At 29.2% G+C, this 14562-nt stretch overlaps 1 protein-coding gene across 2 annotated transcripts in view; it reads right to left on the reverse strand.

Moving 5' to 3' along the window:
* The window catches only part of LOC135927682 (uncharacterized), a 31267-nt gene extending 21678 nt beyond the window's left edge, over window positions 1–9589 (reverse strand). The window contains exons 1-2 of one of the 2 annotated variants that reach the window (XM_065463838.1): window positions 9471–9589; window positions 762–2671 (exon numbers count right to left, since the gene is read on the reverse strand). In XM_065463838.1, the coding sequence (XP_065319910.1) occupies window positions 762–2574 (1813 nt within the window). In that variant the 5' untranslated portion in view covers window positions 2575–2671; window positions 9471–9589. Of the gene's footprint in view, window positions 1–761; window positions 2672–2755; window positions 2819–9470 lie in introns of those variants that run through there. The other variant, XM_065463839.1, reaches the window with a different exon arrangement.
* Between the last annotated feature and the right edge of the window lie 4973 nt (window positions 9590–14562).

Here is a 14562-nt window from a genome sequence, read left to right on the forward strand (position 1 = left end):
AAATCTTGCGGAAAATATGCTCAAATTTCCAAAAATTAATTCAAATGGCAACAAAATAAAATGACTATCTTATTAGTGTTTCTAAATCGTATTTGAACATTATAAAGGAAAACAGTTCATAGAAAATATTGCGAAGAAAAAAAAATATATATGGCGGAGATTTTTAGAACCCGGCATATCTGATTTTTTCTTCTTCCAAGTTGTGAGGTCAGAAATGTTTTTTTTAAAGAAATAAATAAGTCAGATGCGACATTATTTGGAGATGACTGACAGTTTCAGAACCTATCACCGAACCTCTAACTCAGTAATAATTTTTAGATATCTTTTGTAATTTAATATATATATCACTATGACTAACATTGGCACATCCTCCCAGCAATCTATTTTTTTTATCACCTTTCTCTCTCCTATTTGATTTCCCTCGATCACAAACTCCCAAGAATTTATTGAAGCCATTTTTTTTTGCCAGTGTGTTCATTTTACCCTTTATTAGTAATCCTTTTAAATTTGTTGAGGAACAATAACTTTCTATCACATACACCATTGTTAAACTTTAAATTAGCGGTCCGAGAAGAGAAGAAAAGATAAATTTTACGATTTATCTATTATAGAAATAAACAAAAAGCAAAATATTTTAAATTCTCTGGCCGAGCAATCCCGACTAGATCATAAGTTCCATTGGATCGGATTTTGTAGTTCCACGAGGGACTTTAAAAAAAAATGTGAATTTGTAAAAAAAAAATAATCAAAATATGGTTTACCGCAATGAAAGGGAGAGCCGTAACAAATTTTACGAATTTCCTTTTTAAGTTTAGCCGTAGAATCGAAGGGGATAGATTTGAGATTGAATATATTTTCGCCGGAATTCAAGTCCTGACTAAGATTGTTAATTGAAGAAGAAGAAGTATTAAGACGAATCGGATGCAATCGTTCCAAGAACAGGATATAGGAATCATCGTTAGGAGGTGCCACCTTATTATCGTAATCGGTCGGAGGCGAGCAAACGTTATATTTGCCGTTGAACAGGGGATCAAAAATCTGTCCCACACCTGTAGCGGTTTGAGGTTCGGCCGTAATAGGTCTAATCGATCCAGAATTATCGGAGGAATACGGTAGTTTAGGGTGGAAACGGGGCGGCGACGGGTACCAGAAGTAAGAAAACCCTGATGACTTATTTGGCGCCACCTCTTTGTTGATAGTGGAATCGGAAAAAATTCCCGATTTGTCCCAAGTGAGATATATTTCTTGACCTATAAGAGAAGTATAATGTTGACCTCCTTTGATAATCTTGATAGGAGTCACCTTGAACGGCAGTATTATATCGTTAGATATTGTATTATCATTAATAGATCCCGAGTAATGAGTCGTCGATTGATGAAGAGGATGTATTCGTTCATTAGTAACGTCTACTGGGTTTGTTCTATTTGAAGCATTGTAGATTCCTGTCATATAATTTTCTAATTTTTTTAGAAGAAATGCATCCCTTCCGGCCCACTTCTTCAATCTATCGTAGACGTCAAAAGTTTCCAAACGTATCGAAGAGTGAGCAGCAGGGCTGTTAAGCTCCATAAATTTTTGGTCCCCAAGGAATGCGGGAATATCGTTGGTCGTGTATTCCGTATTACGGTAGCACGAGAGGGGAACCATTTTGGCTACGATTATTAAAGGAGTGTGCTGAACCAGGTCTGGAAAGGAACGAAGGGTAGTTTGGTATCTGTGAAGGTTCTCATTGGCGAAAGAAGGCGATATAGCGTCAGTTATGCGATTCTGATTATAAATACTTTCACGAGAAGGAAGCCCTAATTTGAGTTTTAAAATTTCATAAGAAATTCCAGCTTTAAAACCTTCTCTTGAGGGGTGAGCTGTGGCGACACTATCTATATTTTCCTCCTCCGTATTATTGTGATCTAGGAGACCGAAGAGGTTTGGCAAAATTGAATCAAGGGACCGTTGTTTATAGCGTGTTAGGCTCTTATGATGCGGAGTGGTTATCGCTTTTATAGAGAATGGGGTAATGTTGCGATCGACACCGCGATAAAATAGTTTAAAATTGGTCTTGTCCCAGGATTTGGGTCTCCTTCTGTAATGATTTTTAAACGATTTTATTCGCCGTTTGAAAAAAACGTAATCTCGTAATACGTTTGCGGATGATTGGTTAAAGCGAGTAGCGTTCTTGGTCGAATTATTAGGTATTTCGAAGTAATGAATGGGGGTGGTGGTGTACGATGATCTTTCAATCCTCGAGACCCAGGGGGCCTTCATGCAATTGACGTCGTTTAGTAATATCGACATGAAGCACAAGAATACTATCAGAATCAAGGCTGGGTGTTTGATGAACGGGTTGGTCACGAGGTCGGTATTGAATAAGGATGGCGATATTATCACCGCACGTGCCGCGCAGGAATTTGCGGTGTCAGAATTGATTTTATTAGGTGGATTAGGTTTGGGGTTGATAATTTTTTTAGCAAAAAGGGTGAAATTTTTTCGATTATTCACTAGATTCGGACAAACGGAATAAATGGTGGCAGGCAAAAAGGATCTTGTCGCATTTTCGGTTAAGCGCATATCACGCATTTAAAACGTGAAATCGTGGGCAGCTGATCTCTATAATCTTCCACGAGAGATTCGTATGATTCATGTCCCATCATGTCGGAATGGCTTTCTCTTCTAGCTGTAGAGAGAGAGAGAGAAAAAAAAAATTTAATTAACGGGAAAAGTGTTTTAGTTTTCTAAATATGAAATTGAATGTTGCCACCTATCTAGGAATAATATGATCCTTAGGAAGGAAGACTAAAGAAGGTTGTAAATTAGATAGTCTAGTCTTAATTACTCATTTAATATATATTTTTTCTTCTTCAAAACTAATGTACATTTTCAAAATTTATCGATTTTTTATTATTATATTTTTAGATAAATATAAAATTATATTTTTTATTGTTATCAGGTAAAAAATAAAATTACAATTTTATTAAAATTATATAATACTTATATAAAAATTGATAAACAATTAAAATATTTCAATATTTTAACAATTTTTTTTAGATTATACCACTTTTATTTCATGATTTTAATAAATTATTTCTAAATTATTATGTATCATATTTTCCCAATTTTTAATGTAATATTAACTTTTCAATTCGTTTATTTTTATTTAAAAAAAAAAAAACTAAAATAAAATTATCAATAATATTTATTTTTTTATATAAAAATAAAAGAGGACGGGCTATGGCACACATGGAGATAATATTATATACTAATTTTTACCAAGTCAATTTATATTTTATTTAGTTAATACGAACAAAAATATCAAACAAAATATATAATATTTTTTTTTCCCATTTTTTTTTGCTTTTATAGAGTATAAAACATATAGTTTTGTAATTAGATCAGTAAAAGAAGATATAACATTATATTATGATTCCCTTTATCTCTCTCATTCGTAATTTCTTCTTTTTTTACATTTTTTTTTTGAAATGAAATTACCGACAAGATAGAACTATACAAACTTAAAACTAAATATCTTTTCCTTTCATTTTATTTTTTTGTAATTTATTAATGTTTTTGGATTATAATTTTTTAAAAATTTTAAAATTTAAAATAAAACAAAATAATATTTATTAATTTACCTTATGAGATTTTTATTTTGTTCCGGTTGTTAGTTCAAGTGCCAGGTTAATAATTGTTTAGTTAGATATTAGGAAAAGGATGCTTGGGAATAGAAAAAAAAGGAAAGGAAGGAAGTAAGGAAAAGGAGGGTGAAATCTCAAAAGGATAACATTTTCCATGTAAAGAAGAATTTTTTTTTTGAGATATTTTTTCTTCATTTCAAGAAATATAATAAAATAAAACCCATTAACATTTTTACTCGCTTGATTTATTAATATCTTCTTGTGTTTTTACAGATTTTTAACCCTTTTCAAAATTCTTAAATATAAAACTAAATTATTCAAAACTAAATCTTCCATTCGTATAACAAATATTGATTCTTTTTTGACTTATTCATAAAAATTTGTGCTCTTTAACTTTCTTTCTTTTCTTTTCTTTCTTTCTTTCTTTCTTTCTTTCTTTCTTTCTTTCTTTCTTTCTTTCTTTCTTTCTTTCTTTCTTTCTTTCTTTCTTTCTTTCTTTCTTTCTTTCTTTCTTTCTTTCTTTCTTTCTTTCTTTCTTTCTTTCTTTCTTTCTTTCTTTCTTTCTTTCTTTCTTTCTTCTTCTTTCTTTCTTTCTCTCTTTCGGCTAATCAAGGTAGATTCCAATGGAGACTTTTAAAGGTATATATATATATATGTATGTCAACGTCATTGCGTTTTTTCCGGCAGCGTTATTTTTTAAACTTTAACGAACTTTTTAAATTTAATATAATTTATATTAAATTTCTTATATTTTTTTTATACAAATTATAAATGAATTAAAGGTTAACCGAAAAATTGCTTTACAATTCATAAGAGAGGTATTCCAAATATGATTTAAATTTTTTTTTTTTTTAAAAAAAACGCGCCTCAAAAATTGATTTAAAGTTGTAAAAATAACACATTGCCGGAAAAAATGCATTGACGCTAACACATATATAGAATGGCTCATTGGGGTTGGTATTATCGCTATCCATGATTCTCTTTTTGCTCAAGATTTTTTTTTTATAAGTTTTAAGTACATTTTTGCCCAAACTTCACTAGAAGGGAGTTACCGTGACTATGGACATAGAGAGGGTATTCGTTAAAAGGAACAGATACATTCGACTTCTGCAAAGTCGATAGACATCGGTAAGTTGTTTGTCCAGGATATGAAAAATGGCTCGTTTTGAGCCGATTTTTAAAAATGGCTAATTCAATATTTTACCAGAAAAATATTACCTAAGCTTCAAGATTTGGATAATATATGTATGGATCTTTCTTCCTTCTATGAGCAAAATCTTCAGGCTTGGGTAATATTTTTCTATGAGCCTTTTAACAACAGAAGTTAGGAGTGTTGGGACACATGAAGTTATTATTTTTTAAAAGGCCACTGGCTCAAAATCTGCTGGATTTTAACCTATTTAGGAGTGGCTGATTGAATATTATTGATGGATTTGTGGAGGAGGCTGGCATCCTCACGAGAACTTGTGTTGCAAATCCTTCCCTCTTTTTCTTTCAGTTTTCACCCTTTCTCTCATTTAATGTGTAATAAGTTAATAGAAGAAAAAAAAACACATTTTTATTTTCTATTTTTTGAACTAAATGAACCTTTTTTTATATATATATTTTTCGCTATTGTTTTTATGTGATAATCAATTTATTTTATTTTATCATTTATTTAATATCTTTTTTTTTGTAGATAATAAATAGGATAATAGTATAAATAATACAAATAATTTTTTTGCTTTCTGTAAAAATTTCTCATGGATTTTTGGATGATTTTTTTATTAAATCTGAACTTTTTCAATTTTTTTTTAGAAAAGAAACTGGAATTATAAATCAATACAATTTTATTTTATTTAATTTTATTTTATTTCAATTAAAATTATTTTTAAATTAATAATTTTCTTTTTACAAAGTAAAACAAGTAAAATGACAAGTTACCCCCCCCCTCTCTATGTTCTTGTCGTTAAATTATCAAAAACATTTTCAATTTTCTTTTTAAGTGTCATAAACGAACGCGTTTCATAAAAAATCGTTTTTTTTTACAATTTTTGTTTTTTTGTTTTTAATTAAAAATTAGTTTTTTTTCATGTTTTTTCATTTCAATTAAACATTTTTTTTCTTCTTTCATAAATATTTTTAGCCAAACTTTCCTTTCTGACTGATGTCTGTTTTTTTTTACTCTAATATGGTTTATAATATATATTTTTTTAAAAAAAAAAAAAATTCTGTTTCTTAAAATAAATTATTTTATAGATAGTTATAACCAGGGTTATTAACCCGGTTCAAGAATTTTAAACTCTATTTAGCGGAAATTTAGATATTTAAATTAATTTTAACTCTATGAGGAAAAAAAATAATTATATATAGGTATTTAAAATTTGATGTGTGGAAAGTTTATTTTAACTTGAGTGAAACTATTTTAAAAACTAATTTTGCCTTCTTTTTATAAACTAGTTATTTTCTAATGAGAGATGTATAAATGGTTTTGAGATGGGAATATGATAAGAAACGAAATTATTAATTATATATACATATTTTAATATTTGATAATAGGCTAGCTTTAAAATAATTGGCCCGACCTAATTTTAATAACTTTTAGACCGACCGGCCACGACCGGGTAAATGGCCCGGTATATTTTAAGTGAAATTTGATGACCCGGTCATACCCTTGAACCGAACATTCAGGTGTCCGATATATTTATGAAAAAAGAACACAAGTTCCCTTCCGAAATATGGAAATTATGTGCTCATTTTTCTGACTATTCAGGTTTAAACGTGGCAAAGCTGGTGTATAAATAAAAGGATCGTCCTCAAATCTCAACCTGATGGGGAACATAATTAATGGTATGTAGAAATCTTGAAAATGTGCTTCAGAACTAAAAAACGAGAGGCAAAACCTTGAGCCAATATGGTTAAAATAATAATTGTGGTTATAGCGATAAAACTCGGCGATTTATTATTATAAAACTTATCGTGTCATTTTTAGATTCGTTTAAAAATAGGTTTAGATAATAGAGAAGAATACTATGGTGTTGGTTATCACAAGACGTCCTTCCTATCTTAAGCAGAGGCATAAAACTTAGCCAGGATTTTTGGCTATGAGGAAAGGGGGAAACACTATTAGAGTTGGGTTTTCCTCCCCCATATATTTTATTGTAGGTTTTTAGGGTGCCTTTGGCTGTAGTAGAGTTTTTATAAAAATAAAGTATATACAATATTTTACCAATTTTTTTTTTCAAATTCAACTTTATATTGATATATGAAGGTGGGGATTTTCCCCTTACTTCCCCGTGGCTACGTTAATGAGCAGAGGTTTTTCTTAGGCATTTTTTAAATTTATCCTTTGATTTTTTTTTTGATTGAAGCATAAATCATTTATAAGGAAATCTAGACATGAGATGCTTGATGATTCTCTAATCATAGGAACCTAGAAAATCACCTAAATACTTCGAAAAAATAATTTATCCAATTCTTTCTCCCCCCCCCCCAAAAAAAGTTACAAATCTTTTTATTCTATAAATGTATCTTCCTAAAAAACCTTTTTTTTTGTTTAGAAATTTGTTAAATCCTTAGAGAATTTAATTTTCGAAAATAACACTTGAATTTGTTTATTGGGGTAAATGCGATTAGTTTGATATATTTTCCCGGACATGAGTATTAAAGTTTTGCGTTTTAAAATCGAAATTTCTTTAAAAGTTCCATTATAAAATTGTCTGAAATTTTTTGAGGATAGTCATTTTACACATATATATCGGAAAGCATTTCTGGCAAAAAATCAGATTTTTTAAAATTTAAAATAACGCGCCTTGTGCAATTTTTGAATTTCTAACTCATTTTTAATTTGAGCGCGTTATTTTTAAAATTTAAAAAAAAAATCTGATAAAATGCATTCCGCTAGGTGTATAATTACTAGTGTTGTTAAACGGTTCGATTTGACCCGATTTTTAAAACCGACTAACTCAATATTTTATCCAGAATAATATTTACGCAAGGCTGAAGATCCTACTCATAGATGGCACAACGGTTTGGACATCTATTAGCGAAATCGCGAGGTTTTAGGCTGCATTCATAGTGGAGACGGATCCGTTTTTTACATCCGTTCCGTCAAAAGTCAATCACTATGAATGCAGCCTTAGACAATATTTTTCCGACTACAATAATGAGTTAGCCGTTTTTAAAAATCGGCTTAAATCGAACCGAACAACACTAAAAATTACTACCCACCTTATAAGTTTTCAGACAATTTTAAATAATGAATTTTTTAAAGAAAAATTTTCAATTTAAAAAGGGCAAAACCCCTAACAGTGCATATCGGGAAAAAACCTATTAAATTATCGCCTTACAATGTTTATTGGTATACAAAAAAAAATTTAAACCCTTTATTTTTAATTTTTGTAAAATCAATTTTTAAACAAAAGAAAATATAATAATTCTAAAAAGATAGAATCTATTGGATTCTTTTAAAATTCATGATTTGGAAAGTATACTGCAAAAAAAAACATAGGTTTTGTTGTATTTTTTGCATAATAAATCATTAATTTGAGCGCGTTATTTTAAATTTTTATAAAAATTCATCTTGAGAGAAACGCATTCCTATAGGTGTATAATTATCTACCCTATAGGTTTTCAGAGAATTTTATAATGAACTTTTAAAGAAAAACTTCAATTTAGAATGCAGAGCCTTACCTGTTTTAGTGTTGTTAAACGGTTAGTATTACGCAAGCCTCAAAATTTTGTTAGTAGAAGGAACATATGTTTTGGACATCTATTAGCGAAATCTCTAGGCTTAGGCAATATTTTTCAGGCTAAAATATTGAGGTACCCCGTTTTTAAAAATCGGCTCAAAACGAGCCGTTTTACTACACTAGTTTTATTGGTATGCAAAAAAAAAAATTTAACCCCTTTATACTTTTTAATTTTGTAAAATCAATTTTTTTTTAAACAAAAAGAAAATACAATAATTATAACTTTAAAAAAAAAGATATTCGGGCCGAACCGGGCCGGACTCACCGGGTACGGGCCGAACCGGGCCGGACTCACCGGGTACGGGCCGGAAGATATTGATTCTTTTAAAATCATGTTTTAGAATGTGCTGCGTTCCAAAAAAAAAGAAATTATTTTCTATTTTTGATAAAATTAGAACAGAATTCAATCAATCATTTATTTTGTGGTTTTTTTTTAAATTATTTTTTTCCTAATAGAAAATTTGAAAATCGAAAATGGCCACCTCCACCGCAGATAAATTTAAAAATCGAATATATATATATATAAATTTTTTCTTTCCGTATTCTTTGAAAATCAAAATAAATTTAATATACTCAACTTTTTAGAAATCTTTATATTATAAAAACATTAATTTTAAAAGATCATCTATTCCTCTGAACCGATCATATGCGAAAATTTATGGTGTTCTATCTTTAGGGAAGAATAGCAGAAACTAACGACCATCTTTCACATATTTCCTGGCCTCCTTTTTCCTTTTCGCTAGTGTTGTTAAATGGTTCGATTTTAGCCGATTTTTTTAAAAAGGGCTAACTCAATATTTTAGCCAGAAAAATATTGGCTATGCCTCGAAATCGCTATCATCTATGAGCAAAATCTATAGGCTTGCCTAATATTTTTCTGAATAAAACATTGAGTTAGCCGTTTTTAAAAAATCGGCTCAGATCGACCAGTTTAACCACACTTCTTTTCACTTCTACCTTCTATCTGTTTCTTCCTTCATCCCTTTTCACTTTCTTCCTCCACTTTAAATTTAATAATTATTCTATTAATAATAAATAATTATATTTTCTGAAAAATAAAAATTGTATAGCAAAGTGATTGTGTAAATAATTCTAATTTTTTTTTTCTTACTTAGAATCCCTTTTATTCCAGAACTTTTCAAAAACATGATGATAATGATGATAATATATATAATAACTAAACGAATCGTGGCATAAAAATTAATATATAATTATTTATTTTAGGAGGGGAAAATAAACATTTTCCTTCCCCAAAACCACAAGTATATCTTTTTTTTCAATCTCTGATTCCAGCTAATTCCGCTGATAATTGACAATTGAATAATAGAGTCCAACACAAATTGTTTTTCGTTTTCATAAAATTCACTGTTTAAATTTTAGTGGGATAAAAAAACGGAAATTTATTAAATATTTTAGAGTAAATTATGGGTAATTTTGTAATTTTTTTCGGCAATTTTTAACAGGAATAATATTGTTTTTCAAAAAAAAATAAAATAAATAAATAATTTTAAACTTATAAAAGATAGGAGATGGGGGAAGAAATAATATATTTTCTATTTTATCATATGGCCGATTTTATTTTATACTTTTATATATTAATTTTTTTTAAAACATTATATATTTAAAAAAAAAATAATAATAACAAATTATATTTTTTATTATAAATAATCATTATCAAATATATAATATTTCATATGTAAGATATGGTTAATGTATGTTGTTAAACGGCTCGTTTAAAAACCGAATTTAAAAATGGCTAACTCAATATTTTATCCCAGAAAAATATTATACGCGGGCCTTAAGATTTTGATCATATAGAACATCTACTAATGAAATCTCGGGACTTAGAAAATATATTTCTAGTGCTAAAATATTAAGTTAGCCGTTTTTAAAAATATAATATTTTATAGGCTCGTGCCCAGAATTCTGAGAAACCATCTTTAAAAGTTCAGCTTGAGTACTCACTCAACGCAATTACTTCTATGGATATAATAAAATAAATTGCGGGGGAAAAAAATAAATAATATTTTCAGGGTTAAATGCAGTGAATTTCTCAGAATAAATTTATTTTTTGAACTGGGAGGCAGTAAAATATTATAAAACAAGTAACTATAATATTTAAAATGTTATCTAGAAATTGCCATAATGGCCGAAAGAATTAGTATAAAAAAATTTTTAGCCGACCAAGGCGGACTTTTCGTAAAAATTTATCTTGCCGGTTTAGACTACTTGTGCAAAAAAATTCTCTAGATCTATATTTAAATACAAGTGTAGAAGGCGGACGCATATGCAGAGGGGGCGGGGAAGAACAGATGGCAAATCCCCCCTTCAAAGTCAAAAAATTTATGCGCCGACTAAAATATCTTACAAAAATATTACTTTTTTTTTATGATTATAAAATTTATTTATATTTTATAATCATTCCTTCCTCATATTTATTATCACATTTTCACGGCAGAAAATAAATACAACTACTAATTTATTCTATGATGAATTCCATTTCGAATTTTCCTTGTATATATATATATATATGTATGTATGTGTGTCGTATGGGGGATCCGGAATCCGCGGGGATTCGTAATCTTTTGATCTTAAATCCAATACCGAGGGCGATTTAAAAAAATATAAATTCCGACTTAACCGGAAATCTATTCTATCATGTATAGAGTACCCTATAAATTTCAGCCAATTTCAGCCATAGATATTTTGGTATTTTTTAATTTATATGAGAAAAAATCCATATATAAATTAGGAGTAGTTTTAGGTTCATAGCAAAATTGTTTGAAATTTACAGTTTGGGTAATCTGCACATGCCGAAATGCAATTCCTGCAATAATTAGATTTATCTAATAAATCTAAAAAATCGCCCTTAGTAAATTATTTAAAATCAAGAGATTCAGAATCCCCACGGATTCCATATCCCCATACGACATATATTTATATTCTACCATTTTAAAATTTCCCACAAAAATCATTAGAAATTTTTTTAATATATTCTGGTATAACTTCCTAGATTCTTTTTTTAAAAATATCCCACCTCTCAATCCCCCCACAACAAATTTCTGCGTACGCATCTGGTAGAAGGCCATAATGGTTGTTGTAATTCGTATTTATTAGATTATTTATTATATGTTAATCCTTTAACAATGCCTGAAATTACAAAAAATATCATAATAATTAATAATCCTTGATTGACAGCTCTCAATACTCCGACGTCAATCACAACAATGGGCGAGGACGATAAGTAAAGTATAATAGCCTGGTAGGTTAGCCAGTATATGAGAGACCATACGGGTAGACAATTGTCAACAATTTGGATGAAAACAAAATGGAATTGAAGAGACCCCCCATGGAAAGTAAATAGTTTTAAGGAGGGGGGGGGGGTGAACTTGATATTTCCTGGCAGTTTAATGAGTCAATCGAACAAAATTCTGAGGTTGCGATTTATTCTGAAGAATGAAATGAATGGAAATGTCCGAGTATCAGTTTTTGTGTGCCTCTATAGAACTCATCGGACAAAACACTCTCTGAACGGCATTACTAAACCGCGCAAGGTGGCTCAAAATTCGAATATTAAAGTTTAAATCAAATCGATCAATCTTTACTTTCGACCGAAATCCGGTAAAGAACCGTCGGATTTTATTATATTCGTAGTTTTGTATTAATCATAAAATCTTGACATTTTGATATAATTGTATAACTTAAAGGGGTTAATGCTAGTTATTTTTTTTGGTATATTACAAATCGATATTTCTTTCTTTCTTTCTTTTTTAAATTTAAAATTAAATTTTTTTTTTTTGGCTATGTTAAAAATTGATGTTTATAATAATCCGTAACAAGTCGCATTTTGCTGAAAGGTGGATAGTTATAGAGATTTTTATTAGACAAATCAATAAATAAAACGAGAATTCGGTATGAAACAGCGAAAAATTAGGAATTTCGCCTATATATCCTTGAAAAATTTTTTGAGTAATTTTGAAAATTGATATTAATAGATGTTAGGGAAGTAAATGCATCATCAATTTGCCTCAATTAAAAGATTCAGTTGTAATTTCAGGAAAAATTTTTTTTTAAAAAAATATGTAAAAATTGGACTAAATATCATCTTTGTCCTAAATTTAATTCCCGAAATTAGGAATATGGAAAATATTTCGTCCATTTTTTTGGAGATATTTTTTTTATAAAAAATTTAATTTAGATTGATGTATTTACTTCCCTAACAGCATCTATTAATATCAATTTTGAAATTTACTTTAAAAAATTTTCTGGGAGATCTAAGCAAGATTCTCAATTTTTTCGCTGTTTTGTTCTTCGCTCTAGAGTACCTAATGAAGCGGATTCAAGTCACATGTCGCACTCGAACAAACATTCTCCCGGACTTGGACGGATCGGACCTAGATTTTAACTCTTATCGGGTTTATAAATATCATATGGCAAGAATAGTAGGGGGAAACCGAGGAATATGCGAGGCCCTAAGAGGCAAAACCTCGATAAAATTAAAACTACTATTGAATAAATAAATATCTCATTTTATTTTCACTTATTTACTTTCCGAAAACAAAAAATATTGGGGAATAGATGAGATACACCCCACGGGGGAAGTATGAGCTTTTCCATCATGAGCCGCTCTTGAGCTGCTAATATTGATTATTTTTTTTTAAATATTATATTTATTATATATATAATTGAGACTACTTTATCGATAAAAATACGCCATAATGGAAAATAATTTTAAAAAAAAAAAATTAGTGAAATTTATTGACAATTTAAAACAAATAAAGAATGGTGCAATAGGCTTCAGAGGGACAAAGACCTTATAAACATTTTAGATTTAGATGTATTTATTAGGATAATTGGATAATTAATAGTTTTTTTCTCTTCACTTTCTTGAATATTTGACCTGAATGTAAACCATGTTAAATCTTGTTGTTTCATTAATTAATAATTGATTAATAATCTTATTTTTACTTTTGCCCAAACTAAGGTAATTTAAGAGGGACAAAGACCTCATAAACATTTTAGATTTAGATGCATTTATTAGGATAATTTGATAATTAATAGTTTTTTTTTCTCACTTTCTTGAATATTTGACCTGAATGTAGACCATGTTAAATCTTGTTGTTTCATTAATTAATAATTGATTAATAATCTTATTTTTACTTTTGCCCAACCTAAGTTTGTTTTCTCGGTAACGGTTCAGTAAGGAAAGATTTTCATTTCTTTCTTTCTATCCCTTAATTATGATTTCTTTCTTACCATATTCAAATTTCAATAAGCAAAAATATAAACTTTAAAAATAACGCTCACAAAAAGAAGTTGGTCCCCAGATCGCCAATCACTTTTAAAAAATTTAATTTTTGTTCAAATAAATTTTTTTTTTTAAATATAGAATAGGTAATGTTGTTAGAACGGCTCGTTTTGAGCCTATTTTAAAAAACGGCTAACTCAATATTTTAGCCAGAAAAATATGGCATAAGCCTCGAGATTTCGCTAATAGATGCCCAGACCTTTGTTCCTTCTATGAACAAAATCTTGAGGCATGCCTAATATTTTTCTGGATGATATATTGAGTTAGCCGTTTTTAAAAAGCGACTCAAAACGAGCCGTTTAATAACACTAAAATGGTTTAATTTTTTTTTTAATGGATTAATTAAAACCTTTATTATTTTTTAATTTTTGATTAAATTGCAGCATTTTTAAAAAGGTTACTTTTTGAGGGTATAAAATCGTATATTTTGTTTTAAAAATTTTAATATGTTATTATAATCCAATATTAAAAAAATTATAGCCACGTATGCATAAAATATAGTTATACATATTTGGTTAAACAAAAATAGACCATTCGAGTTGAAGTACTCTAGAAATAAAACCCCAAGGTTCACAAGAACTTCGGAATCGTTAGATCCCCAGTCTCCCCTACCAAGGAATTATATCTAACTAAGGCCCATTTTTAAAGTAAAAATTTGGACCTAATGAGAGTCTTCAACCAATTTAGCCATAGACCAGACCCGACCAGATGGGCCTCATGAGCCTACCCATTGGGCATCTTTATATTAAAAAAAATACACTGATTGGATCAGTCAGACAAAAATTTATAAATTTTTGAGTTTTACGGGGTTATTTTACAGGGTTGAGCGCCACCTGTAAAATAGGTCGATTTATTGAAAAGGGGGGAAGTGTGTTCATGTCCGAATTCGGGTTCA

Source organism: Gordionus sp. m RMFG-2023, chromosome 3, assembly GCF_954871325.1.
Source record: "Gordionus sp. m RMFG-2023 chromosome 3, tfGorSpeb1-WG-v2, whole genome shotgun sequence".
Taxonomy (NCBI): domain Eukaryota; kingdom Metazoa; phylum Nematomorpha; class Gordioida; order Chordodea; family Parachordodidae; genus Gordionus; species Gordionus sp. m RMFG-2023.